We start from the raw sequence: 26,688 nt of genomic DNA, 5'->3' as shown, positions 1-26,688 counted from the left end.
AAACCCCTCCCCTGACCAGCACCACTAGCAGCCAGGGATGAAGGGCTGCATGCAGGACTGATTCTGCTCCCTGGGAGCACTCGTTCCCTCCCAGGAAACAGGGAGCAGGGCTATGTGTGTCCCGATCTCTCCCAAACCTACAAATTCAGGAATTTACTATCTGGAGCAGGGGAATTATGCTGATACAGGGCCCTGCAGAAGAGATGCCATGAGTGGGGCCTAGTTCATTCCCAGGTAACTGTGTCCAAAACTCCACTCCTCTTAGCAGAGCTGATGATCAAATTTGGATGTTCCCAGAAGGATTAATGGAGATGGGATTGATTTTTTTGAAAAGAGAACTCTTTCAGGTAGACTCTTACAGTTTGATTGCCTGTTGCCACCCTAACCCCTGGTTTGTCATTCTTTAGTCCTTACCAACTCAAGTTCCAAACCATGGGATTTAGTATTTACTGGGATACAAGATAAATCTGATTTTATATTATTGGCAATCGGATAATTGTAAGAAGAGAGGCTTCTCCCTCAGGGCAGAAGAGGTGGGGATTTTTTTGTTTTCTAAGATTGTACAAGTAATACACAAATATTTTCTCACTGGAAAATATGTAAGAGACTAATGGTAAACACAAATCCCTTCTCTCCCTCACATTTACCCCATCTCCTCTCCCTCCAAAGGTAACCCTGTTGACTATTTCACATTCATCCCTCCAGACTTTAAAGATCAGGTAGAATTAAGGTTTTTATTATACACATCACCCTGCAAACTGTCTCTTTGAACTTAGTACATTTTAAAGAGTTTTCTGTGTCCTTCTGGATTTATTCATATTTTCCTTATCTTTTAGAATTTTTTTTAAGATTTTATTTATTTATTCATGAGAGACACAGAGAGGCAGAGACACAGGCAGAGGGAGAAGCAGGCTCTGTGCAGGGAGTCAGACGTGGGACTCCATCTCCGGTCCCCAGGATCACACTCTGGGCCGAAGGCGGCGCTAAACCACTGAGCCATCGGGCTGCCCTATCCTTTAGAATTTTAAGTTAAGAGCAGTATGGTACATTTAACCATTCCTCTAGCAAACCTTTAGGTTGCTTTTCAGTATTTTGCTGTTTCTAATAATCATGCAGCACACATATTTGTATGCTGCAGATAGCATGTGAAAGCACCATGGTCTGTCTGTCTTCTTAGCTCTCTGTTTGTACTGGGCAAGCACAAATGCAGAGAAACCCCAGGAAAGGAGAGCCTGATGGAGGAGAGTGACCATTTTTACCCATGGAGAGCGTCCATCCTAGGGCAGGAGTGGGGAGGAGGCGGGCTGACTGTGATACAAAGTCCAGTGCTGGGACACCTGGGTGGCTCAGTGGTTGAGCATCTGCTTTTGGCTCAGGTCATGATCCCGGAGTCCTGGGATCAAGTCCTGCTTCGGGCTCACCACAGGGAGCCTGCTTCTTGCTCTGCCTGTGTCTCTGCCTGTCTCTCTATGTCTCTCAAGAAAAAAATTAATAAATAAAACCTTAAAAACAAAAAAACAGAGTCCAGTGCTGACTCTAAAAGTGGAAACCCAAACATAGCTCCTTAGGTGATTCCCAAGTCCCACCTAGTGGTACCTGTGGTTTGGGGGTTCATTGGCTGGGGAAGTTTCCATTTAAATGCATCCTTATTTGGGAAAATAATCCATTTGGGAATTAACTCTTTTCAGCAACTCCCAAGTAGACCTCATTGGGAATAAGTTAAAATACTGCCAGGTGTGATTGCATTATATATATTTAAGGCTCAGAACATGTGAACCTTAGAAAGCGTTTACTTCAAAATCAGCCATCTTCCTTAGCAGTAAAAACCTGCAGTGGGCTGGGGCTGATGGTGGCAGCCCTTTCTCGGGATGGCTTCATGCAGTTGCTCAAGAGACTACTGCCGTGGCATTGTTCTGCTGAGGAGGATTCTTCCTAGAGCTTGCTGTTGTGTGGACGGACCATGGCTTTGGCTTGACGTTCAATGCCTTCAGTCCTTACATTGTCCATTATGTCACTTTCTTAAGTCTCGGCAAGAGGCCTACTCTTTGTCTGCCTTGCCACTACATCTCAAGGCAGCCTTTTTGGGCCTCATGCTCCATGTACTGAGGAGGAGTTGCACACCTAGCTTGTCTCTCCCTGTTACACCTGCTACCCCTGCACCCATCATATACCTGAACTTACACTGAGATTTGAGGCTTGACTACCTTTGATCTCAACCAGTTGGTGAGACCATGACTGGCAGAGAGTGACTGTACCGTTAGTTCAGATTTCTCTGCTGACTTCCAGACCCAGACTTATAAGCCTTCTCCCTGTGAATGTCTGATATGCACATCATTTCTATGTCCCAAAACAGGCTACTCTCCTCCTCCAAACAGGTGGTCTCCCATCCTGTACTTCCTGTCTTGGTGAATGATCCTCCAGAGAACACCTGCAAGTCATTTGAGCCTCTTCCCTCCTTGGGGCCCTACATTCAGGCAGCCCTAGGGATCTGAGTGGCTTCCTCCCTCTTGCCCCATGTCTTTGTTCCTTTGTGTTTGTTCAGGCTCTTCCTCTTTCTGTCCTGGCTAAAGCAACATTTTCTAATCGATCTCAGTCTCAAAGCTCTTACCTGTCTGATTTTTCATGCCCATGGGGGAGCAGTGGTGACTTTTCTGGTTGGGTCATGTTCATTTATGCCCTCGAGTTTGGGGAGGGATGGAGGTACATACAGGCATCGGCTACATTATTGTCTTGCTTAATACCTGTCATTACTCTAGGTCTGGAGTACTCAGCTTGAAGTCCACAGCCTTTTGTGATCTAATGCCCATCTGTCTCTCTACGCTCAGCTCTGGTCACAGAAAGCCCAGGAGGCCTCAGCACTTCCCCAGGTGGCCATGTTGTTGTGTACCTTGCCAAGCCCCAGGCTCTCAGGTGCCCACAGGCTACAGGGTGGAGGCAGGGCCACGAGTGGTGCCCTTGGTGGCCCAGGAAGCCCGAGAAGCACATTCAGGAACTCGGTATTCCCCCTCCACTTAACTTAGCTTCAGTTCCAAATGCCATGTGCCCAGGGTTCTATTTCCACCCTCCCCTCCTGAATTTACCCCTGCAGTCTGTGCTATGCAACTACCCCTCCCTGTTACAGACTTGGCTGTAGCAACGTCCCTTCTCTATGTGGTGGGGCTGTTCCTCTGGTTCCCAGTTGCTGTGGCCTCTTCTGTCCCATGGCTAAGGCACATTTCCTCCCACTGTGGTTATTTAACCTCTTCTAGGTCATCTCTCCCCTTGAGCTCGCTTGCCAAGGGGGCCTGCCTTCACTGTTCATCTCTTCTACACAGCACAGGTGGCCACAGAGGTTCAACATTAGTCCCAAGGCCAGGGAGGGAGGCTGATAACAAGTAGGCCTGGTCCTAGGTTTCCAGCCCCAAACAGCACCTTCCATGACCTCAGGATGTGACAGCTGCTGCTCTCTGACCCTCCTGGGCTGCACACACCTGCTGCCTTCCTCTATAGCAGCTTTTTTCCAAATGCAGTGCCTACGGACACTAATCCTAGAGGGGTTCCCCATCTCCAAAACCAACCGCTGATGTATGAAGTTTGAGACATGTCATATTCTGAGATTCACAATACTCAGCAGTGCTAAAGACTCTTGAAGAGTCCAACCCGGTACATCTGCAGATACTTTTGGTCAGGGATACTTTGTCACATGACACCTTAGACCAATTTCTCAAAACACTTTCTGATGTTTCACATATCATAGGCAAAGTTCCTCATTTTGCTATTGGCCCACTCATGTGGACCCTGTTCATCCTTGTCCCCACCCCATGACTACTGGCTTTGGGGAGCAGTAACAGCTGAGGGCCAAGCTCAGGTTTCTTGCCTGTAGCTGAGCAGTGATGGAGGCATTATGCTTCCATTTCACTCTCTGCTCAGGTAGAAATTCACTTCTTGGTATCCAAGCGGTCCAGAGAGCCTTGCCCTGAGCCCAGCACCGTGTAGGTGCTCAATGAATAATTGATGGGTCACTATGTTCATTGTTCTGTCTTCTACTGGCACTTTGAAAGGTTGCCCTGCATTCACTGTGCCTCTCAGGAAAGCACTTGTCCATTTACATGTCCACAGTGAAGCACGTGGCTTCCATAGAGACCTTTGCCTGAGCTCCCAGCATAAAATCTGGGAATCACTCAGTGCTCTATGGGGCCATAGTCAGGGCCTCTTTGGCGGCTCCTTAGCAAGGGGATCCAGTCTGGGGCTGGTCCATCCATGTTCAAAATTCATTGTTAGCTCATGAGAGAAATTTATTTTTATTTATTTATATTTATTTATTTATTTATATTTATTTATTATTTATGCGGGGGAATTATTATTCTGACTGTGACTGATGATTTTGGAACTTCTCCCATCTTTCTCCTCTTGAGTTACTGTTTGCCAGCATGTTGTAGCTCTGTCCACTTTCCCGTACACAGAACAGCACCTGCAGCTGGTAGCAATGACCTTTAGAAGTCTAGTCCAAAGTTGGATGGCTGGGTGACTTAGTCGGTTGAGTGTCTGCCTTGGGTTCAGGCTGTGGTCTTGGGATCCTGGGATTAAGCCCCTTGTCCTGTTCCCTGCTCAGTGGGAAGCCTGCTCCTCCCTCTCCCTCTGCTGCTCCCTGTTTGTGCTTTCTCACTCTTTTTCAAATAAAATCTTAAAAAATAAATAAATAAATAAATAAATAAATAAATAAATAAATAAATAAATAAATCTAGTCCAAAGTAAAGTTTGGCCAAAAGATCGGAGCAACCCTCTGAGTGTTCATATGTTACTATCAACGTTTGACTATTAGTTTGACTACTATTAACTGCCTTCATGCAGTGGGTAGGAAGTGCCTGTTGTGAGTTCTCTATTCTCTGAGCAAATTTATACTCAAGAATCAGGGTTAAAGTCAACATCAAATTCATAACTTAGATTGGAGTTCGGGACTTTTCAGCTCTAGCAGCCCCATCAGGGGAGGGGAGCTCAGCGTGGATAGGCAGAAAAGAAGGGGAAGCGTGCTGACTTTCTGGGTGCTCTCAGAGGGGTCCATACCCCTGGTACTGCTATTGCCACCATTTGCAGATGAGGCACAGAGAGTTATCTGATTACTGATTCTCCCCCACTGAGTTGTAAGCTCTTTGAGAAAGGGGCTTTGCATTGGTCACTCTGGTATCACTGTGCCTCACAGAGACCTGGCAGATAGGAGACAATCAGTAGGTACGTACTGAATGAATGAAAGAGCACACGCTCCTCTCTTTTGAGCATGCTGGCCCATTCTTCCCACAGCTCAGCTCTAGTGTTGTTTTGTTTTTTTTACTTGATTGGATAATAAAAGCTCAGTAATGTTTAATACGCTGCCTCTTCTTATAAAAGGGTTAGTTTTTAGTGTTTTTTAATTAATTTCTTACAGAGTAGATAGAATGATACAAAGTTTAGCAAAACAGAGGCAGTGTTTTAAAAGATCGAAAGGGGCATCTGGCTGGCTCAGTTGGTGGAGCATGGACTTTGGTCTCGGGATTGTAAGTTTGAGCTCCACGTTGGGTGTGGAGATTATTCAGGGTCATGGGATCGAGCCCTGCATTGAGCTTTGAGCTGAGCCGGAAGTCAGCTTGAGATTCTCTCTCTCCATCTGCGCCCCCCCCCCCCCGACCCCCATGCTCTAAAATAAATAAACCTTTTTAAAAAAGATATAATCTTAAAAATAAATAAAATTTTAAAAATAAGTAAATGATAGGAAAAGTTTTTTTAATTGAAAAAAAGGAAGGTGTTGATGAATTTTATTTGTGGATATATGAAGTAGCCAATAACACTAATTTAAAAATATTTTTATTTTATGTTTATATTAGGCTAATATTTTAATATGACTAATACCCTTATTTGACTCATTTGACTTACTATCTTGTAAGTGTTAGATGAGTAATTTAGATACATTTCAAATTTATTTTCTGAACTTCTTGCTATTTAAGCCAATAACAGGAATGGGCATTTCCTCTAATTTTAAAAAAAAGTCAAGGATTAAAAAATATAAGAACATACATGATCATGAGCCATTTAAAAGTACGGTTTGCTGTCTCCAAGGTGGGAATCTGTGTGACCCATAAATACTGCAGATGGAAGCAGTAGAGAATGGAATCATCAACTAGGATCAGTCAAGGATTCTGGAGAGCCCATCTTGGGAAGTCAATCCTCATTCATTCATTCATTCATTCATTAAGTGTTGATCACATGTCTCTGCCCAGGCACTGTACCAGGTGCTGGGTGCATATATTGAGGGTACTACATCTCCACTCATTATGGAACTCAATGTCTGGTGAAGGAGAAAGGCACAGAAATAATTGCAAAATAATCACAATCAATGTGATAATGTGTGGATAATAGCAATCAATGTGTGGATAATGACCATTCAAGAGCTGTGGTGACACACAGCAGACTGAGAACCACTGCCTGCCCCTCCAGGAAGGGTTCCACAGAGGGCTGAGATCTCTTCCTTCTCCTCTCCTTACTTTATTTTCCTGGAGTTCCTTAAAACCTATCCCAAACATATCACTTTACCTGTAAGTAATTCACTATATTTATCTAACAGATAAAGGCTTTACAGAACAGTAACCAAACATAACCACAATGCCAAATACAAGTGACACAGATTCTTAGTATCATATAGTACCAGTGCCGTCCATACTTAGATTTTGCTTATCTTCTCAAGATATTTTTTACAGTTGGTTTGAGTTGGTCTAACCAAGTGTTACAGCATTTGGTTTTTTGTTTCTCAAGTCTATTTTAATACATGTTTAATATGGCATTGTTTGTAGTGACAAAAACAAAACAAACAATAAGTGGAACATTGAATATCCCTAAAGTTGGCAGTGATTTGACCTGTAAGTAGGATTAAAAGCCTCTAAGTGAGGTTAAAAGAGAGTGGGATTGGAGGCGGATTTTTCTATAAACACCACTATAGTGTTTGGCTTGGTACAAAGTGCATATTATTTTTATATTCAAAGAGAAAATCTTAAAAAAGAAAAAAATCAGGATAATAAAGTGATTTTCATTGCTTTTGTTCTCTTGTAACATCTGACTAGGCAGCTTTAAGCGCCCCTGGGAGTTTGGGGAGAGCCCACTCATTTTTTCATGGAGTATTCCTTGGAGCAGAGTTGCAATGAACCAAGAAGGGTGGTGGACAGCTTGGGAAATACTTGAGTAGTGTGTTGCTTAACTTCAGTTTGGACTAATTTTTATTTTATTTTATTTTTATTTTAAATTTTATTTATGTATTTGTTTTAGAGAGAGTGTGCCTTTGAGCCTGGGGTGGGGAGAGGATAGAGCAGAGGGAGAGGGACAAGCAGACTTCACACAGAGCCCAGCACAGGGCTCATCTCAGGACCCTGAGATCAGGGACTGAGCTGAAATCAAGAGTTGGATGCTTAACCAACTGAGCCATGCAGGCAACCCTATTTGGGCTAATTTTTACTTGTTTATTTATTTTAATTTTTTAATTTTTTTTAAAAAAATTATTTGTTTGAGAGAGAGCATGAATGGGGAGAGGGGTAGGAGGGAGAGGGACAGGGAGCCTGATGTGGGGCTCGATACCAGGACCCAGGATCATGACCTGAGCTGAAAGTAGATGCTTAACTGACTGAGCCACCCAGGCACCCCTGTTTGAACTAAATTTTAAATCATATATGATTATGATAAGAGAATACTGCTGGATAAAAAACTTTACAAATCTGTTGATTTTGTGTGAGTACAGTGATTTAAGATTAATGCACTGCTTTTACTGTTTAACACGGTGTCTCTTCTTCTGTTCCCCTCCTCCATCTCCAGGCTTCAACCATGTTAAGAGCCTCCTTGGCACCTGGGTAAGTACTTGCTCTTAGGATTTGTTATGGAGAACAGCTCTAGGTAAAACTAGAATTCAAAGTAACTTTCATAAACACTTAACAGCCTAGCTTAGAGTAGTACCTTTGATTTACTGGAGCTCCACGTGGATATTAAAGGAAAGACCAGTCATTATAAGTGACACTGTTAAACTAGAAGTATCTTTTAGTATTAATTCTATTTATTTTGGAGAGATAGCATCAAAAGGAAAAAAATGTTAAATTGTACCTGTGTGTTCTATTCTCTAGAGATTAATCTTTCATCGTAGGGCAGTCAACAGAGTGTTGCAGTGTCTAAATGTTATGTTCTCTGCTGGCTCACATGTGAGCAGGGCCACAGGGTAGCTTTGTGCATGCCTGAGCATTCCTATCCTAATCAATGAGGTTGTCACCTTTGTGGATGTCTGATGTTCAGGAACTTCATCAGGTAAATATGTTGCAATAACAAGGAAGCTGAGGACCTTCGGCAGAGGCATGAGGACAGGGTGAATTCTGGTGACCCTCTGTGGGGTTCACTGGATGCTGTTAGATTACTCATGGCCTACTTCCTTCCTCAGTCCTGCCGGAGTCTGACACTGACCCATGAGCACAGACTGCCTGGGTTAAAATCCCACCTCTGCTGCCAGCTCTGTGACCTGGGCCACTTATGTAACTTCTCTGTCTCAGCTCCTTCACTTATAAAGACAATAATAACTTTCTTATAGGATTGTTTTGAGGATAAAAATGAGTTAATGTGTCCAAAGCACTTAGGGCAGTGCTGGGGACTTGATAAACTCTCTGAATGTTTGCTAATGTTATTCCCAGGGGTATAAGAGGCAAGGTCCCCTGCCAAGAGTGAGGGGGTGGGTAGTCAGTGAAGGGGCTTCAGAGGACAAAGGAGAAGGTATGACTCAGTCTTTTTGGAAAATGGGAGAGTGGCTGGGCCACAGAAATGTGGGGCTGCTCAGCAGCTCAGCTGGCAGTAAGGTTAGCTGCTCATGTTGCCATTATGGACAAGAAACTATGGCCCACGTTTGATAGCTTTTCTTTCCTCCAGAAGAAGCATCCCAGCTATAGAACAATTTCAGACTTGGCTTTCCAAATGGAGCTCTTTTTTTTTTTTTTTTAAAGATTTTATTTATTTATTCATGAGAGACCCAGAGAGAGAGGCAGAGGCACAGGCAGAGGGAGAAGCAGGCTCCATGCAGGGAGCCCAATGTGGGACTCGATCCCAGGACTCCAGGATCATGCCCTGGGCCAAAGGCAGGCGCCAAACCACTGAGCCACCCAGGCGTCCCAGAACTTTCTTATTTAGAATAAGACCTGGTTTAAATTTTAAATTGAAATAGATTATCTCTCGGGCAGCCCGCATGGCTCAGCGGTTTAGCACCACCTTCAGCCCGGGATGTGATCCCGGGGTTCTGGGATCGAATCCCACATTGGGCTCCCTGCATGGAGCCTGCTTCTTCCTCTGCCTGTGTCTCTGCCTCTCTCTATCTCTCATGAATAAATAAAATCTTAAAAAAATAAATTATTAAATTTTAAATTGAAAAATCTTTTTTTTATTGAAATAATTTCAGAGCTGCAAATATTGTACACAGGATTCCCCTATGCCCTTCACCCAGATGCCTGGTGTTGATATTTTGTGTAAGCCTGGTACAGTTATCAAAATCAGAAAATCAGTGCTGATATCATATCACATAATGTACAGGCCTTCCTCACATTTTCCCAGTTGTTCCATTGTGTCCTTTATCTGGTCCAGCATTCAGTGCAGGATCACATGTTGACATGGTTGTCGTGTCTATGTTTCCTTTTATGTGAAATCATTCTTCAGTCTCTGTCTTTCATGGCCTTGATGCTTTTGAAGAATATTGGCCAGTTATTTGGAATTGGAATTTTTAAGGTATCTGTGTTCGTTTTCAAAAACAGTAGTATCTACTTCAGGGAAATAAGTGTCAAAATAATCAGTGTGCACATGTTTGAGGCACTGCTGTTTAATGTACAGGACAGGTGAACCGCCTCCCAGTAGTGTTTACTGAGATCTCATCTGATGCCCTGTCTCTAGCCTTTTTCCCTGGGCCTTCTGAGAAGATCTCATTTTGTCTTTTAAAAACTAACATTAAGAAAACTAGCATGTAATATTTCTTTATAATGTAAAACATGCTTATTACAGAAAAGTTGAACGCTATAGGCACATATGAAGAAAATTTTCAGTATCCTCACTGCTGCCCCCCAGAGGTCTCACCTCCATCTCTCTTCCGCCCTTTAAAACTAATGACATAAGTGAAATGAGTGAAGGAGACTGGGAGGTACAAATTTCCACTTGTAAAATAAAAACTCCTGGGATGCAGTGGACAGCATGGGAGCTATAGTCAATAGCACTGTATTACAAATTTAAAAGTTGCTGGGAAAGTAAATCTTAAATTGTCCTCCCAAGAAAGAAAACGTGGAAACTTTGTATGGTGACAGAGGGTAAAGAGACTCAGTGCAGTGACCACTTCGCACTGCATACAGGTGTCAAGTCATTATGCTGTACACCTGTGACTAATGTAATATATCTCAGTTACACGTCAATGAAAAACAAAAGAACCTTTCATCATTTTTTTTAAGATTTTATTTTTTAAGGTAATCTGTACCTCCAATATGGGCCTCGAACTCAGAACCCTGAGATCAAGAGTCAAATGCTCTACCCACTGAATCACCTGGGTGCCCCAGGAACCCTTTATCTTGCATCATTTCACCCATGTCCTCGTGAGCCTATTTAGTATTGTACCAGGAGTATTGATCTTAACATTAATATTCCCTGCAGAGTGTCAAAAAAACCAGATTGTTGTTTTGCTTTTGTTTTTCACTTGTTTTATGCTGAAATGACTATAGATTCACAGGAAGTTAAACCCCCAGCACATCAGCGGTGACATCTTCCATGACGAAGAAGTTAACATGGGGACAGCGCTGTTAACTAGACCACAGGCCTTGCTCCCTTTTCATTGATTCTTCCGTGCACTCCAGTTCCCTCCTGTTGAACAAAACAAACTGTGAAGACCAGGCAGTTCAGTGCTGCCCCATGAGGGAGCAGTCCAGTCCACAAACCTGCAATTCCAAACATGAAAGCAAGTCTTCAGTCACTAATCATAACCATATCCCAAACACATACACCACACCACAGTTGTGGGAATACATGTGTGGGGTAGATGCATGAGTGTGGTATGTGTGTGTGTGATGTGAGGTATATATGTGAGGCTGCGTGTGTGTGTGTGTGTGTGAGTTACTAGTTATGTAAGGCATCCCTGGAGGGCTCCACTCAAGTCCTCTTGAGGAGGTTTGTTGTTTTTTTTTTTTTTTTTTTTTTTTTTTTTTTTGTTGTTGTTGTTTTTTTTTTTTAAAGTATTTATTTATTCATGAGAGATACAGAGAGAAAGAGAGAGGCAGAGACACAGGCAGAGGGAGAACCAGGCTCCATGCAGGGAGCCTGATGTGGGACTCGATCCCGGGTCTCCAGGATGACATCCTGAGCTGAAGGCACTAAACCACTGAGCCACTCCCTCTTGAGGAGTGTTTGCAAATTTTCTTCTTGCTACTCTCTCCAGAGTTTGAACCCTCCCTACTTCCTGATACATCCTTTACTGCCCTTGGGGGGATCAACTGTGTACCTCCTCTTCATGGTTTCCTAACCCTGGTCTGCCCTTAGCGTCCCCTCAGTTGGTTCCTCGGACTTAAGAGGGCCAGCAGCTTCAGGTTTTGGGGAAGAGCTCTTGCTGCCTGCTGGTCTTCGGGCTTTGCTCCAGGTTCTAAATAGGACTTTGGCCATGTGGCAAGTTCTGGTGCCTCCAAGGTGATTCCATTCCCGTTGGATGGAGCCCTGGCCCAATGTGAGCACAGTGCTTTCTAAACCTGGTTAGGCATGGGCTCCTGCTTTTGGGAAAGGTGTTAAACAAAATCCCAGTACCTCCAGAAGGAAAGGCACAGCGGAGCTCACTAACACTAGGGGGTGGGCAGCCTGGAAAGCCCTCTCTGTGGAAGCCTGTACTTAGTTCTAGGAGTAGAGAAAACAGCGGAGCTGCTGCTGGTGTCCCAGGACTCAGGAGGTCTAATGGATGTGCCCTTTTGCCCTTTCTCTCTCTTTGAACTTGTGTTGCTGAATAGGAAACTGAAGGATGTCCCATTGCTGCCTTCCTTGGATTATGAGAAGCTGAAGAAGGATTTGATTTTGGGGAGTGACCGCTTGAAAGCCTTCTTGTTGCAGGCTCTGCGCTGGGTACGTACCTTTCCCTTGAAGTTAAGGGAAAAAAAAGGCCATGTTGGTCTTTTTGGCTGGCTACCTTGCTTGTATCTTGTAACCTATCTACAAAATCCTTCTTCGTGCTGCCTGCCAACACCAAGAGCTAAAGTTAAAAAAAAAAGCTTCTAAAGACAGCCCTGGCCTCTTTATAAAAACCCCTGTGTTGCCACTGCCTTCCCTTGGTCGTTTGATATTGTGCCATTTCAAGCCCATCCCTGTGGTCAGTTGTGAGCCACACTCCCAGCCAGCAGGGCTGGTGTGTGATAGCCCAGAGTCATCCCCACATGACAGCTTCATGAAGACATCTGCATTCAGTTGTGACCACGGGGCCACTTGAGCAGATAGCAAGGGTGGGCATGACAAACCAGTCTTTGAGGGAAATCAAACCTCATCTGAATTATTGCTTTTCTTCCAACTCTTCAGACTGGTCCCAGTTAAGCCAGTGGTTCTCAAGATTTTTAGTTCTCAGACCTGTTTACACTCAGAAATTACTGAGAACCATAGAGGCTTTAGTTTATGTGAATTTTATCTACCAATATTTATCTACCAGTATTAGAAATGAAAACTGAGAACATTTTAAATATTAATTCATGTGAGGTATTCATGAAGCTAGAACATACATACCATAAATATATATTTTTTAAGATATAAAAAATAACTATTTTCCAAACAAACTTAGTAAGAAAAGCAACATTGTTTTACATATTGGCAAATTTCTTTAATGTCTGGCCTGATGGAGGACAGCTGGATTCTCATATCTGTTTCCCCATTTGATTTGTCACAGTGTAACACTTTGTATAGCCTCAGGGAAGTTGACCATGGAAAAGATAAACATGGAAAAGATAAATCAGGGCCCCCTGGCTGACTCAATCGATGGAGCATACAACTCTTGATCTCAGGGTCATGAGCTTGAGCCCCATGCTGGGCATAGAGATTACTTAAAAAAAAATAAAATCTTAAAAAACAAGATAAATCATATCTTAGTATTATTATGAAAATAATCATGATCTTGCAGACTCCCTGAAAAGGAGTTGGGGACCCCTAGAATTCCCCAGACTACACTTTGTGATCTGCAGCACTAGGCCAACACTAGTTGGCTCTTTTACTGGATGATCCATTCCAACGTAGCTTGTAATAGTGTCAGAGCCCTTCACGGATCCCTGAATTTCAGGGTATGTTGGCGTCAAAATGCCTTTGAGCAATTTCCCCATCTCTGTAGAAAAAGGTCTCCTTGCTTGCATTTCTGATGGTTGATAGGCTTCCTGGAATATGGTCCCAAGGAATACCCTGGGGATACGTCTCACATCAGCAGAAAGAGTCCTGGGGTCAGTTGGTGATGCCTGCCTCAGTTAACTAGGCTGGGTGGGCAGCATGAGTCATCTCGGGGGACCATCCCAGCCCCGCACCTGGCCTGTCTCTGCTCAGGTTAGCCGACTCATTCTCTGGCTCCCAGTTTGTCCACCCAGCACTTCCTCTCAGCCCATGCTACTGAGCATCTTGGTGAGACAGGCTATTCCTTTGCTGAGTGAATCATGTTGTCACAGAATCACCAGAAAAAATAAACAGGTGTCCAAAAATCTTGTCTGTGTCCCCCTCCAGCTTCTCACGCCTCCACCTCATTCCAGCATCTGGGCCCCAGCTTCAGTGAACTGGACAGAAGGACGGCAGCCCCCACATGTGGCACTTCTTGACACACCCTCTCCCCTCAGGGCTCCTGGCTTAGCCGCTGGGGATCCAGTCTGTCAGCGACACCTTGCCTCTGGAGGCCACCACCTTTCACTCTGGGGGTGGTCTGCTGCTCTTGTCTTCTTGCCATGTTGTTCTTTACACCTCCAGCTCCTCCTCGGCCAGAAGTGGGGCCTGCCATCTCAGGCATCGTTAGTAGGATTTTCCTGGAAAAGCAAGGACATTTGCTCACTTTAGTTATGTCACTTTCTCATAATTCACACCTGTGCATGCTCATATGCACACACACATTTTACACACTTCCCATACAAAATTTTTTTTCTAGCTCTAGGGACATTAAGTAAATTCTTCCTTAACACAAGAGACTTAGGACTTTCAAAATCTATAAAATACAACTTCACCTACTCCTTACACATACACACACACACACACACACACACACACAGTATTGCTGCATCAGGCCCTATCGTATAAAGTCTAATTTTTTTTTAAATTTTTTTTTAATTTTTATTTATTTATGATAGTCACACAGAGAGAGAGAGAGGCAGAGACACAGGCAGAGGGAGAAGCAGGCTCCATGCACCGGGAGCCCGACGTGGGATTCGATCCCGGGTCTCCAGGATCACGCCCCGGGCCAAAGGCAGGCGCCAAACCGCTGCGCCACCCAGGGATCCCCATAAAGTCTAATTTATTGGCAGTGCATTTGCTTCAAGTCTTCCACAACCTGCCTTGTGTCCACGCCCCATTGAGCTCCACCACATGCACCATGTATTTTCATGCCTTCCTGACCCATAACACACTGCTGCTCCCGCCCCCCCACCCCCCACTCCCCACTATGCTCGTATTCCCCTATGCTGGCTAATAGTCTGCTCATCCTTCAGGGGCCAGCTCTTGAGCCCTTTCCTGTGAGAAAACCTCACTAGATGTTGGTGACCGGCCTCTCCCTTATTTGTACACTTACAGTCTGGGCATTTTACCACTTCTCTGGAGATTTCATGTGTGTAAGTTGACTCCTACATCACCCAGTAGGCAGTATGACATCGTAATTTTTTGTTAGTTGACTGGTTGCCTGGGTAACCATTTCCTCCCAACCCCCCACCGCCCAATGGTATATTATTTACTTTGGTTAAATGTGTAGTTACTGCTACTGTCATTTAAAAGATAGTGCTATATGAACATTTTTCTCCATATTAAGATGTGGGTCTATTACTTTTCTTTTTCTTCATTTTAGCGCTTGACCACATCCCATCCTGGAGAGCAGAGGGAGACCGTTCTGGAAGCCTACATTGGCAACGACCTCCTGGATTGTCACAGCCACAGCCAGGTCCGTGAGAAATGGGCCAGAGCCCAGCCACGGCCTTCATGTCAAGGGGATGATCTTATATGGTATTTTCAGCCTAGCAACCGTATATCAGCCTTGACCTTCTGTTAGCTGGTGAGATCTGCTATTTGCCCCAGACATTGGCCCCCTTTTCACCTCTAATAGAGTCCGAAAACAGATTAGAACTGCTTGATTGAACTCTGGCGCTCTTTGCTGTCATCTTTCCTTTTCCCCAAATCCCAACTCTTTCCCTCACTCCACTGCTTAACCATGAGTCCTATAAGTTCAGCATGACTTAATGACAGGCAAGGCAGGTGAGCTAATTCAATTATTTTTCATCTTGGCTCTATTTTTCATCTGATTTAAGATATGTTAACACTATATTTATATACAGCTTTGGACCAGATAGGTGGGAAAAGTATGAGATTTGGAATGAGATTAAGTTTTCAAAACTCAACGCTACTGCCTATGAGCCAGATAACCTTAAGTAAGTTACTGGGTCTCAGGGTGCTTCCCATCTCTGAGAAGGAGCCATTACGTACCTCCTGAGGTTGTGGGGATGATTGTGTTTGGTCACATGTGGGAAGTACTTAACCCAGTGCCCAGCACAGAGTAGCCAATACCTGGTGGTTCCCCTCCCCACTCCTCCCCCGCCTTACCTGTTATCAGTACCAGGCTTTGCTAGACAGGAGGAGCAAGATCTTGAACGTGGCATATATATAGACACTGCATTTCATTATCTCCACTCAATATTTATCTAAAATGATCTTATTTAGATCATTTGCTTCCCTATTCTTAAGCTTCACAGTGTGTACATCGGGTGAAATATCAATACCCCTTAGGATCGCTGATGAAACAGCACCCAGCAGTGACTAATCACATGTTAACTTATCATGCACATAAGCAGTAATGTTCAAGAATTTGGGGTTGCCTGTTTATTCTTTGAAAGTAGTCTTACTGTCCCCATGAGACAGTTGTGTGTTAAGTTTGTAAAATGGTCTCTCAAATTTTTTGCTTATTTCCTTTTACTTTTGTTTCTGCTTATATTTGTCATGGCACAGAAACCGACTTATCAGGCATGAAGCAGCTGAAAAATATATTGTGACTTTGCAAACTCAAATTCAAAGAGTAAATTCTATATTGAATCTTTCTGAAACTATCTTATTTCATTTAATCTGAGATGCATTTTTCTCCCCTATTTTAGGATTCTGGGAAATTGGAGCATATGTAATAGTTGATGGCCTGTTGTAGTTTATTTGGCTTCTTTTCTTTCTTGGTTGTATATATAAAAAATAACGTGTCCTCTAATGAAAGACATCTTCGGTTTTGTGATTTGTCACAATGCTGTGATCTCTGTAGCCACTGAAGACATGTTATTTCTTCCCCATGTCATTATATTTAATTGATGTGATTTATTTTAAGTAAGGAATGAGCTGGAGCTATCTTAAGATGTCAGAGAATCTGAGACTCCTGGGTGGCTCAGTGGTTGAGTGTCTGCCTTGGGCTCAGGGTGTGATCCTGGGGTCCTGGATCGAGTCCTGCATCAGGCTCCCCATAGGGAGTCTGCTTCTCCCTCTGCCTGTGTCTCTGCCTCCCTCTCTATGTCTCTTATGAATAAATATATTAAATCTTTAAAAAAAAAAAAAAAAGGTCAGAGAACCTGCAGAGCAGGAAATCTCCTCGTCCAACATGGATGCCCTGTCACCATGATACCAAGATAAAATGGCTCTTTCAGCCAAGAAATTGAACTGGTTGTTTAGTGAGTTCTCCTAGCTGAGCTGTTCTCAGAGTTTAGCGTGCAACAGTCTTATCACTTGGAAAGCTCATTAAAACACAGATTACTGGGCCCTTGTGCTTTCTGTTTAGTAAATCTGGAATGGGGCCTGAGAATTTGCATTTGCAACAAGTTTTCATGTGATGCTACTGCTGATGGTCCAGAACCACACTTTTGAGCATTACTGTTTTTCCTTCTCTTGTTGGTGGAACATGTCTTGTAGTTAATAGCTTTCAGAGAAAGGATGGGTGAGAAGTAGATTTTTTGAAATTATGTATGTCTGAAAATATCCTTATTTTTTGTACATAATTCTGGGTTGTACATAATTTTCCTTTATTATTTGGAAGACCTTGCTCCATTGCCTTTTAGGTTCCAGAGTTGCTGTTGAGAAGTCCAAACCCATTCTAATTCCTGATCTTTTGTATATGGCCTGGTGTTCTCTCCCTAGAAGCCTGTTGAGTCTTTTCTTTTCTTTTTAATATTTTATTTATTTATTTGAGAGAAAGAGCATGCACAAGCAGGGGGAGGGGGAGAGGGAGAGAGAGAAGCTGACTCCCCACTGAGCAGACAGCCTGACTTTGGAGCTCCATCCCAGGACCTCGAAATCATGACATGAGCTGAGGGCAGGCTCCTAACCCACTGATCCACCTGGGTGCCCCTTGATTCACCATTTTGAGTGCATTGTGAGCCCTTTCCGTCTGACAAGTGCAGTTCTGGGAACTTTCCTTGATTTTATTTTGTTGATAATTTCCTCTCTGTATTCTCGTTTCTCTCTGAATGTCAGACATCTTGAACTGGTTCTCCAATTCTGTCTTTTCTCTCATATTTTCCATATTTTTCTTCTTGCTCTACTTTCTGGGAGATCTCCTTATCTTTATTTTCCAACCTTCCTGTCCAGTTTTTCACTCCCCCTTTTTATGGTAACCTGGTATTTCATGGATACAGTACAGCCTCTTGAGTCTCTGAGCTGCTATGAATGACATGTTTTTGCTTATCTCTGGTCTTCTTCTCCCTGCACAGGCCCGTTTCCTTCAGGTTGCCCTCCCTCCCCCACATTTGTTTTGAACTTATCTCCCATATTGGGAACTTGCCTCAGGTTTCCGGTAGACCATGGTTATCTCATAATGTTCTAAGGGGGCGGGAATGAAAGCTAGTTAGAAATTCTGAGTATGAGGGTAGGGCCTGTCCACGCAGAGCTCCACTGAGGGTGATCCAAGTAGGCTCTTTATTAGGAACCTCTGATGTAGAGGACTCTGGTTCTTTTCTCTTGGGTTGGTCATTTTCCTTTGAGAAGAGTCTTATCTCCTCCCTAGAGGATGAGGATCTGGGAGCCAAGTAGGAGAAGAGGAAGGGGTACTCTCTGTGCAGCGTTCATTCTACCTTCAGGCACTGCTCCCTTTCCCCATTTGGGCGTGGAAGCCCTGCTCACTTGTGCCAGGTATCCCCTCTGTTACAGGATCTGTGTCCCCTTAGCGCCCGTAGTTCTTGGTCACGCCACTTCAAAGAATGGAGAGGTAGATCAGACCAAGAGTAGTGGGCAGCAAAGTCTATTGAGCAGGAGTATAAACCTCCCAGAGAGGGGAGGAGGGCCCAAGTGGGTTGCCCCCAGAGTTTCTAAATTTAAAGGATTTTATGAGCTCTTTTACAGAACTCTCTTAAGCAATCAGGGTGTGCTGAGTCACACCAGTCAGAGCTTTGATCATGTATCTGTCTGCCTATTAGGGTTAATGCCTCTGTGCTGATGGTCTTTTTTTTTGCTGACACTTGGGGGCTTATGTCTTCGCTGCCCCTTGCCCAGGATAGAGACAAATGGTTTGTGGTTAATCGTCTTATTTTAGGACATTTTGCAGAAGTCATTTTTGCAAAGGCTGCAAAACAGAATGCAAGTGTGGTCCTATCTAAGCTGTAAAACAGGATGTTAGTGCTGTTTTAGCCATCCTGCTTCCATATTTTCTTGTTGGGGACCCTGGCCCTGACCACCTACCTGTCCAACTACTAACACATCCAGAGACCTTTTGTGTTACCCTCGCAAGGAAACACCCCCAGACCGATGGTGGGAATACGCAGGAGGACAGTTGTGGAGGAACAACAAGAGTGGAATCCAGCTGCTGCTTTAACAGCTTGTATTCATTCTTTATTTTTTTTTTCCTTTTGAGGATTAAGTGCCGCAAATTGGGTAATTCCTCATTGCCTGTTGCTGCCTTCGAGACTTGGCATTCTTGGTTCTGCTAAGTCTTTTACCACCCTATATTCCTGATTCCAAAATTATGTTGTTACATTTCTTCTGCTGTCTTTCTGTCCTTCAGAATTTAAATCTTTTTTTAAAAAAATCCATTCACTGTAGTTTTACTGTGGTTTGCAGGGAGCAAAATTAGATGCGTCTATTGGACCTATCATTAATCTGGAAAAACATGCGCAACAATAATAGCAAACAGCATTGCCTCCCTTGTGCCAGCCACTGGCTAGGTGCTCAGTATAATTCAGTCTTTCAGTTTAGAAGTCTGAATAACTGATTTTTGTTAACTCTCATAAAAAATCCGTTGGAAATTGAGACTTCCAAATGAAGTGTTGACTTTAGTCTGTTTATTTCACCTCTAATAAATTCGCACAGAGGCAGGGAACAGCAGACCCATAGAGGAGATATATGTTTGGCTGTTTTCTTTAACCTCATCATTTTCCTCTTTGGATGTGTCTCCCCAGAGGACTGTGCTCCAGCTGCTGCATTCAAAGAGCGAGGTAGTACGGCAGTACATGGCCCGGCTCATCAATGCTTTTGCATCCCTGGCAGGAGGTAAATCATTAGCTTTTCTTCAAAGAGAACAGCTAGGTCTTATTTAAGGCATTTTGTTCCTCTGAAAGCAGACATTCTTCTTCAGGTTTCTTAAAGACACTGTATATTTCCTCAAGAGATCCCTGAGCAGTGCATCGAAGGGGTCTTTTGCAAATTGGTTGTTGTCATACTGCTTAGTTTATGTCAGAGCAAATTTTGATGGTTTTAGAGTTTATTCCATAAGCCTTCTTATTTTATTTTAAAGCTTTCTGGTTTTGTTAACAGTACTAGTTAGCTTGTTTTCAAGTATATAACAGGTGATGCATTTTCTATAATTTTTGGCTTAAGGCAAGATAAGGTTAGTGAAATAATCAAAGCTGGTCCCCAAAGCACTGCACCATTTCCTTCAAAAGAGTACAACCTCTTGGGACACTTGGCTGGCCAGGTCGGTGGAATGTGTGACTCTTGATCTCTTGGGATTGTGAGTTTAAGCCCCACAGTGGGTATAGAAATTACTTAAAAATAAAATCTCAAACAAAAAAAAAAGTAGATAACCAAGAAGATCTGAATTCCAAAGATAATACATATCAAAGCTGAATTCAAAATGATTTTATGGAGTATCATTATCTTCTATAAGTTCTACTTTGTTTCAGCTTTTTAAATGTAAATAAAGGGAGTTTTCAAATTATGAATATACGATACTCCAAAAGTTGGTTCACTCATTCATGTGCTTATTCTTCCATCCATTTAGCAGACATTTATTATGAGTGAGGGTGCATGCATTAACATTATCAAGACACACGTCCACAACAGGCTAGTGATAACTCAGGGCTTCTTGTAGGGTCGCAGCTATGGTTCCCAACTCCTCCAAGCCACAGGGTGTGTCTAGAAGGAGCAAGGAGTGTGGCCAGAAAGTACTACTGCTTGGCTGCCTCTATTATAAAGACTAAGGGACCCAAAACATTAGAGATTCCTTATTCTCTTTCTCCTGGTAGATCTGACAAGGCTCCCCACAAAAGCATAGTGATGAATTAGTTTAAATATTTTTTGTTTATTTATTTATTTTAGAGCGAGTGTGTATATATGTGAGCAGGGATGGGGCATAGGGCGAGAGAGAGAGAGAAGCAGACTCTCTCCTAAGTGCAGGGCCCAACTCTGGGCTCGATCTCACAACTTTGAGATCATGACCTGCACTGAAATCAAGAGCCAGAGACGTAACCAGCTGAACCACCCCGGTGCCCCATGATGAATTATGTTTTTATTATAAGTAGAGTGGTTTTCTCTTCATTAGATAGTTGATTGAATAAAACCAACTTTGCAGAAGAAATATGTTTTAAGTTTTTTAGAACCTAAAATTACCCAAGCTCTACATGTGTTACATGCACAGTTTTCCTAGAAAATGGTTTTGGGCAGACCGGGTGGCTCAGCGGTTTAGCGCTGCCTTCAGCCCAGGGCGTGATTCTGGAGACCCGGGATTGAGTCCCACGTCGGGCTCCTTGCATGGAGCCTGCTTCTCCCTCTGCCTGTGTCTCTGCCTCTCTCTCTCTCTCTCTCTCTGTGTCTCTCATGATTAAATAAATAAAATATTAAAAAAAAAAAGAAAGTGGTTTTGGAACATACACTTAACAAGATAAATTCTTTCACTTGTGCATCTCTGGTTATATTACTAGGTCGCCTCTACCTGGCCCAGAGCACAAAGGTGCTGCGGATGCTGGAGGAAAGGCTGAAGGAGGAGGATGAGGACATCGTCACCCGTGAGAACGTTCTCGGGGCCTTGCAGAAGTTCAGCCTCAGGTGCTGACCAGGCAGGAGGTCACAGTGGCTCCTGTGAAACCAAATAGGGCTTCTGTGAGAACCGCTTAGTCCCTGTGGCAGTCCAAGATCCAGATGACATTTTCTGTTAATGTTTTGGAGAGGTTAGGTGATTTTCCAAGATAGAACTAGAAAGCTTATCTTGAATCCTCAACACCCTCCTGCTCCAGCTGCTGCGGAAGGAGGAAGCTCTGTCATGGTCTTCTCATGAACATAGCTGGTGCTGGCCAGAAGCTGGATTGTGTTTCAGGCCACGTGCATGGTATAGAGACGAGCGCATGAATAAAACCTGATAGAGCTCACTGCCTGCAATTGGCTCACTGCCTGTAAATAAATGGCCACAGTGGGTGTGGTGGGTAGCTCTGTGGAAAACAGGGTGGGGGACTCCTGCTTCTTTGTCCACCCTGTGGTTCGTGGTCTCCATCTGGACCATGTCAGGACTTGGATCTTGTATCCACCTAGAGCTTTGTTTTCATTAATAGCTTTATTGAAGTGTATGCTCATAGCACAAAATGCACCCCTTTTAAGTGTGCCGTTCAGTGATTTTTTTAGTAGATTTACAGAGTTGTACAACCATCACCACAAGCTAATTTTAGAACATTTCCATCCCCACACAAAGAAGCCTCATGCCCATTTCCTGTCCTCATTCCAGTCCCAAGTAACCACGGATTTGCTTTTCGTAGTGTGGACATTTTTAGATAAATGGACATTTTTAGATAAATGCAATCATATAATATGTGTTCTGTTGTGACTGGCTTCTCTCGCCCAGCATAGTGTTTCTGAGGTTCATTCAAGTTGTAGCCTGTGTCAGGACTTTGTTCCTTCGTAATGCTGAAGAATGCACCGTTCTATGGATAGACCATGTTTGGTTTATCTGTTCATCAGTTGATGGACATCTGGATTGTTTCTACTTTGGGGCTGTCACAGATAATTGTGTTCTGAACATTTGCCTACAAGTCTTTGTGTGGACCTGGAGTCGGTCCGTGTCTAGGAGTAGAATAGCTGAGTCATATGACATTCTTCCAGCATGTGGGTTCCTTCTGGAGCACCTCACTTTCTCTTTGCCTTACTAAGAATTCTAGTACCTTGAGTCCTCAGCTTTTTCTGACCATCAGTCCTCTTCTGGACATACTTTTCTTCCTGTCCAATGTGGTTAACATTCGATTGACTCTCGATAACCCAAAGCCTGCAAAGTGACTTACTCTAAATGTGCACTTTTAGTGAAGGAAAGTGGTAGGTGTTTGTTTCCTGTTTTTTGCTGAGTCCCTGCCAATGAAAAGTTCTTGTTCTAACTATGTGAACTGTAAATAGTAAATTCCAGAGTTATTTTTCCTCAGATCATATGAACACTTGGTTTCTGTTTATAATTTACCTTGATGTTGACCATATTTGGAAAATTTTTGGAAACTTGGTAACTATAGTAAGATATAATGAAGACATGCTTCCTCCTGGTAATACAGATATTTACTGCCAGTTTTTTCTGTGCTTCAAATAGTAATAAGCTATTCTGTTCTGGAAATATGCTTAATGTTTTCACCATTTGCTAGGGTCTGTGCAATGAATGTAGAAAATAGTTAGGATTACCAAGAGAATGTAGCCTTCATTGTATTTAGTAAATTTAACTGATGAGGTGAGTGTGGTGTTTCAGAAAAGCACAAACTAGCACTTGGCTGGCTTGGTGGGTGGAGCATATGATTCTTGATCTCAGGTTGTGTGAGTCTGAGCCCCATGATGTGTGTAGAGATTACTTAAAAATATAAAATCTTAAAACATATATATATATATATATATATATATATATATATATATATATAGCATAAACAGATACTGTTCTGGGTGGGAGTCCTACCATAACCTGTTGATTAGGAGATGTGAGTGATGGTTCCCCCATGGTCTTTTGATGTTCAAAGAATTCTTCTCTGGTGATATCATCATGCCTAATCTTATCAATTCTTGCAGGGCAGGGAGGAGCAGATAGAGAAGGAGAGAGAATCTTAAATAGACTCCACGCTGTGTGTAGAGCCAGACATGAGGCTTGATCTCACAATCCCGAGATCACGACCTGAGCTGAAATCAAGAGTCAGACACTGCACTGAACTGAGCCACCCAAATCCTCCTAATCTCATCAATTCTTAAAGCTGGCATGAAGACATTCACCATAACACATTTTGATGAGTGTTAGATTTTGTAAGAATTATACCTGGACTTTGATGGAATATAATTCTGTGTAAATTGTATTGCCCACATCATTGAACTATTCGTACTTTACAGAGACCTGAATCAAAATGAAATTGAGCTGGTTTTTGGCTTTTCTTCGTTTTTACACAGCTCAAAAGTGCCTAGCCAGACTAGAGTTTACTAAAAATCTATTTGTCGATGAACGATTTCTATGGCTATCTCCTGGGTGAAGTGAACCAAAAGCTATCAGTAAATATTTATTAAATATTTGAAGTAATTCTCTGCTAACTTTAAATATTGAAAAAGAAACTTTCAAAGTAGAAGGCCTCCTGACTGCCTTATCTCCCTCTAAATCCTTAGGGATACCCGCAAAAGGTAAAGAATTTGTTATTTCAATTGTGTGAGTCTAACAACAAAATATTCTTCAGAGTCTATACCTTCTGCAGTTTGTCTTGTCTTTTTTTCTTAAGATTTATTTATTTATTTGAGAGAGAGCAGAAGGAGAGGGAGAGAGTCCTCAAGCAGACTCCCCACTGAGCACAGAGCCCGATGGGGGTGCTCGATCCCAGGACCCTGAGATCATGGTCTAAGCCTAAATCCAAGAGTTGTATGCTCATCCGACTGAGCCACCCAAGCACCCTATCAATTTGTCTTTTCTGATCAGCATGCACATCACCATGTACTCTTACAGGGAAGGTTTCTTGCCAGATTTGTTAACCTGTAGGCTTTTGCCTCCTAGGCGCCCGCTGCAGACGGCAATGATTCGAGATGGCCTCATCTTCTGGCTGATTGATATTCTGAAGGAACCTGACTGCCTGTCAGACTATACGCTGGAGTACTCGGTGGCTTTGCTCATGAACCTCTGCCTCAGGAGCGCAGGTCTCAGAATCCCCTGTCCCCGTGCCCTCAGGCTTTGGTGTGGGGCAGGGGAAGAAAGCCTGGTCCTCAAGCCTTGATGACCACCCAGCCTGACATGGTTTGCCTTTAGTCTTTCTCATAGAAAACTGAAACAGGGGCAGCCCCGGTGGCACAGCGGTTTGGTGCTGCCTGCAGCCCGGGGTGTGGTCCTGGAGACCTGGAATCGAGTCCCACGTCGGGCTCCCTGTGTGGAGCCTGCTTCTCTCTCTGCCTCTCTCTCTCTCTCTCTGTGTCTCTATGAATAAATAAATAAAATCTTTAACAAAAAAAAAAAAGAAAGAAAGAAAACTGAAACAGAAGTAGAGTGTAAAACATTTCCAACTAGTAATACAGTTGTTGAATCCCTGAAGCCAGATACCATTCTGGCCTTGGAAAGAGCATTTTATATGTATGCAGTGTCTGAATTAAGAGGAAATTAAAACAGTTTACATTTTTCTTCATCTTCATCTTCGAAGTTAGGAAGAATTATGATCCATTCTGTCCAAAGACAGAGAAATATGTTTCCAAAATTCTACAAGGATAAGTAAGTTGGTGGCAGAGCAAAGATGTTAGACTGTGCTCCCTTCTCCTAACCACAGCAGTCTCTCCCACTTCACTCCCTGGAGATGAGATACTCTTGTGCACATCTCATTTGATCAATAAAGGTAGTGATAGCAGCTTTTCTACAGATTTCATCCCATTTAATTGATCTGTTACCTAGACTGGAAGAAGTGTCTTTATTTTATTTATTTTTTTAAGATTATTTATTTATTTATTTCTGAGAATACACAGAGAGGAGAGAGAGAAGCAGAGACACAGGCAGAGGGAGAAGCAGGCGCCATGCAAGGAGCCTGACGTGGGACTCGATCCCGGGTCTCTAGGATCAGGCCCTGGGCCAAAGGTGGCGCTAAACTCCTTGAGCCACCAGGGCTGCCCAAGAAGTGTCTTTAGAAGAGGTGCCAAGTGCAGCCTGTGGCTGATACCAGTCTGAGCAGCCCCAGTTTTGGGAGAAGGTTATATGAATAAATAGCTCAGGGGTATATGTTAGAAGCTTTTTTGCCCTTGGATGCTTTGTAATCTGAACCACTCATGTGCTGTTTACTGAGCAAATGTGATTCTAGTCTTCTCTTAAAAAATAGCATATGCAAAGCAAATATCCTAACTTTAAAACATTTATCAGATTCTAATCAGCTTTTTTTTAATATCATCAATTTATTTGCTGTGATTGTTATGATGTTTGGATTGGCGAAACATCTGTATGATTTTAATGATGATGGTCTGCACACCTGGGAGGCAGAACATAGCTCTCTAATCTATTGTGTTTTTGCTGTCATGAATAGCTCTCTGTTCTCTGCACCATCATTTACTGAGTACCTGGAGTGCACAACCTATACTGAGTTACTTCATTCTGCATCACCTTTTGAAATAGGTATTAATAGTCCTTAAGGAACCCCAGGAGGAGGAAACTGGGGCCCAGATTGGTTAAGTGACTCACCCAGGGTCATGCAGTTCATAAGCAGAGGAGCCAAGATTTGCATTCAGGTCTGCCCGACTTGAAACTGTGTGCTTCAGAGTTTAAACATGTCACATTTTGTTTCGTTGTTTTTTCTCAAGGGAAGAACATGTGTGCCAAGGTGGCAGGCCTGGTGTTGAAAGTTCTTTCGGACCTACTTGGCCATGAGAACCATGAGGTACTGGGCCAGCGCTGCTAGCCTTGGGCTTGGGGGAGGGCTTGTGAGTGAAGTTCATTCCTCCAAATACTGGAACTGGGAAGCTGGAGTTGATCCCCGACTCCTCATTTCCTACTGCCCTGCCTCCACGGGTCTGTGCCAGCTCCCTCCCAGGCCTTCTCCTCCTGTCACCCACCCTTCTTCATTCTTTCCCCACGTCCACTCTCACCATGGTGGTACGTGGCCTGAAAATTTAGTTAACATTTTGTGTTGCATGTATAAATGTATAATTGTGTAAATTGTATTGCACTCTAGATCTTATTCTTTTCTTGCCTTTTCACTATCCTTTTAGAACTTTTCTGTGTTGCTTTGTATACATCTCATTCCTTAACTCTCGCTACTGCAGAACAGCCCATGTTTGCAGCCCTCCCACCCAGATCCCCAGGCCTGTCCACCTCAG

General features: G+C 43.3%; 1 protein-coding gene across 7 annotated transcripts in view; it reads left to right on the top strand.

Moving 5' to 3' along the window:
- The window catches only part of ARMC9 (armadillo repeat containing 9), a 150,329-nt gene that overhangs the window by 42,244 nt on the left and 81,397 nt on the right, over window positions 1-26,688 (top strand). For all 7 annotated transcript variants that reach the window (XM_026006266.2, XM_026006269.2, XM_072719182.1 and 4 more), the window contains 7 exons: window positions 7,810-7,844; window positions 11,985-12,096; window positions 15,038-15,130; window positions 19,602-19,692; window positions 21,342-21,465; window positions 24,401-24,540; window positions 26,173-26,249. In XM_026006266.2, coding sequence (XP_025862051.2) covers window positions 7,810-7,844; window positions 11,985-12,096; window positions 15,038-15,130; window positions 19,602-19,692; window positions 21,342-21,465; window positions 24,401-24,540; window positions 26,173-26,249 — 672 coding nt within the window. The remainder of the gene's footprint in view (window positions 1-7,809; window positions 7,845-11,984; window positions 12,097-15,037; window positions 15,131-19,601; window positions 19,693-21,341; window positions 21,466-24,400; window positions 24,541-26,172; window positions 26,250-26,688) is intronic.

Source organism: Vulpes vulpes, chromosome 9 (genome assembly GCF_048418805.1).
Source record: "Vulpes vulpes isolate BD-2025 chromosome 9, VulVul3, whole genome shotgun sequence".
NCBI classification, from domain to species: Eukaryota; Metazoa; Chordata; class Mammalia; order Carnivora; family Canidae; genus Vulpes; species Vulpes vulpes.
Note: the sequence above shows the minus strand (reverse complement) of the source record. Positions and strands in the feature narration are given on the sequence as shown.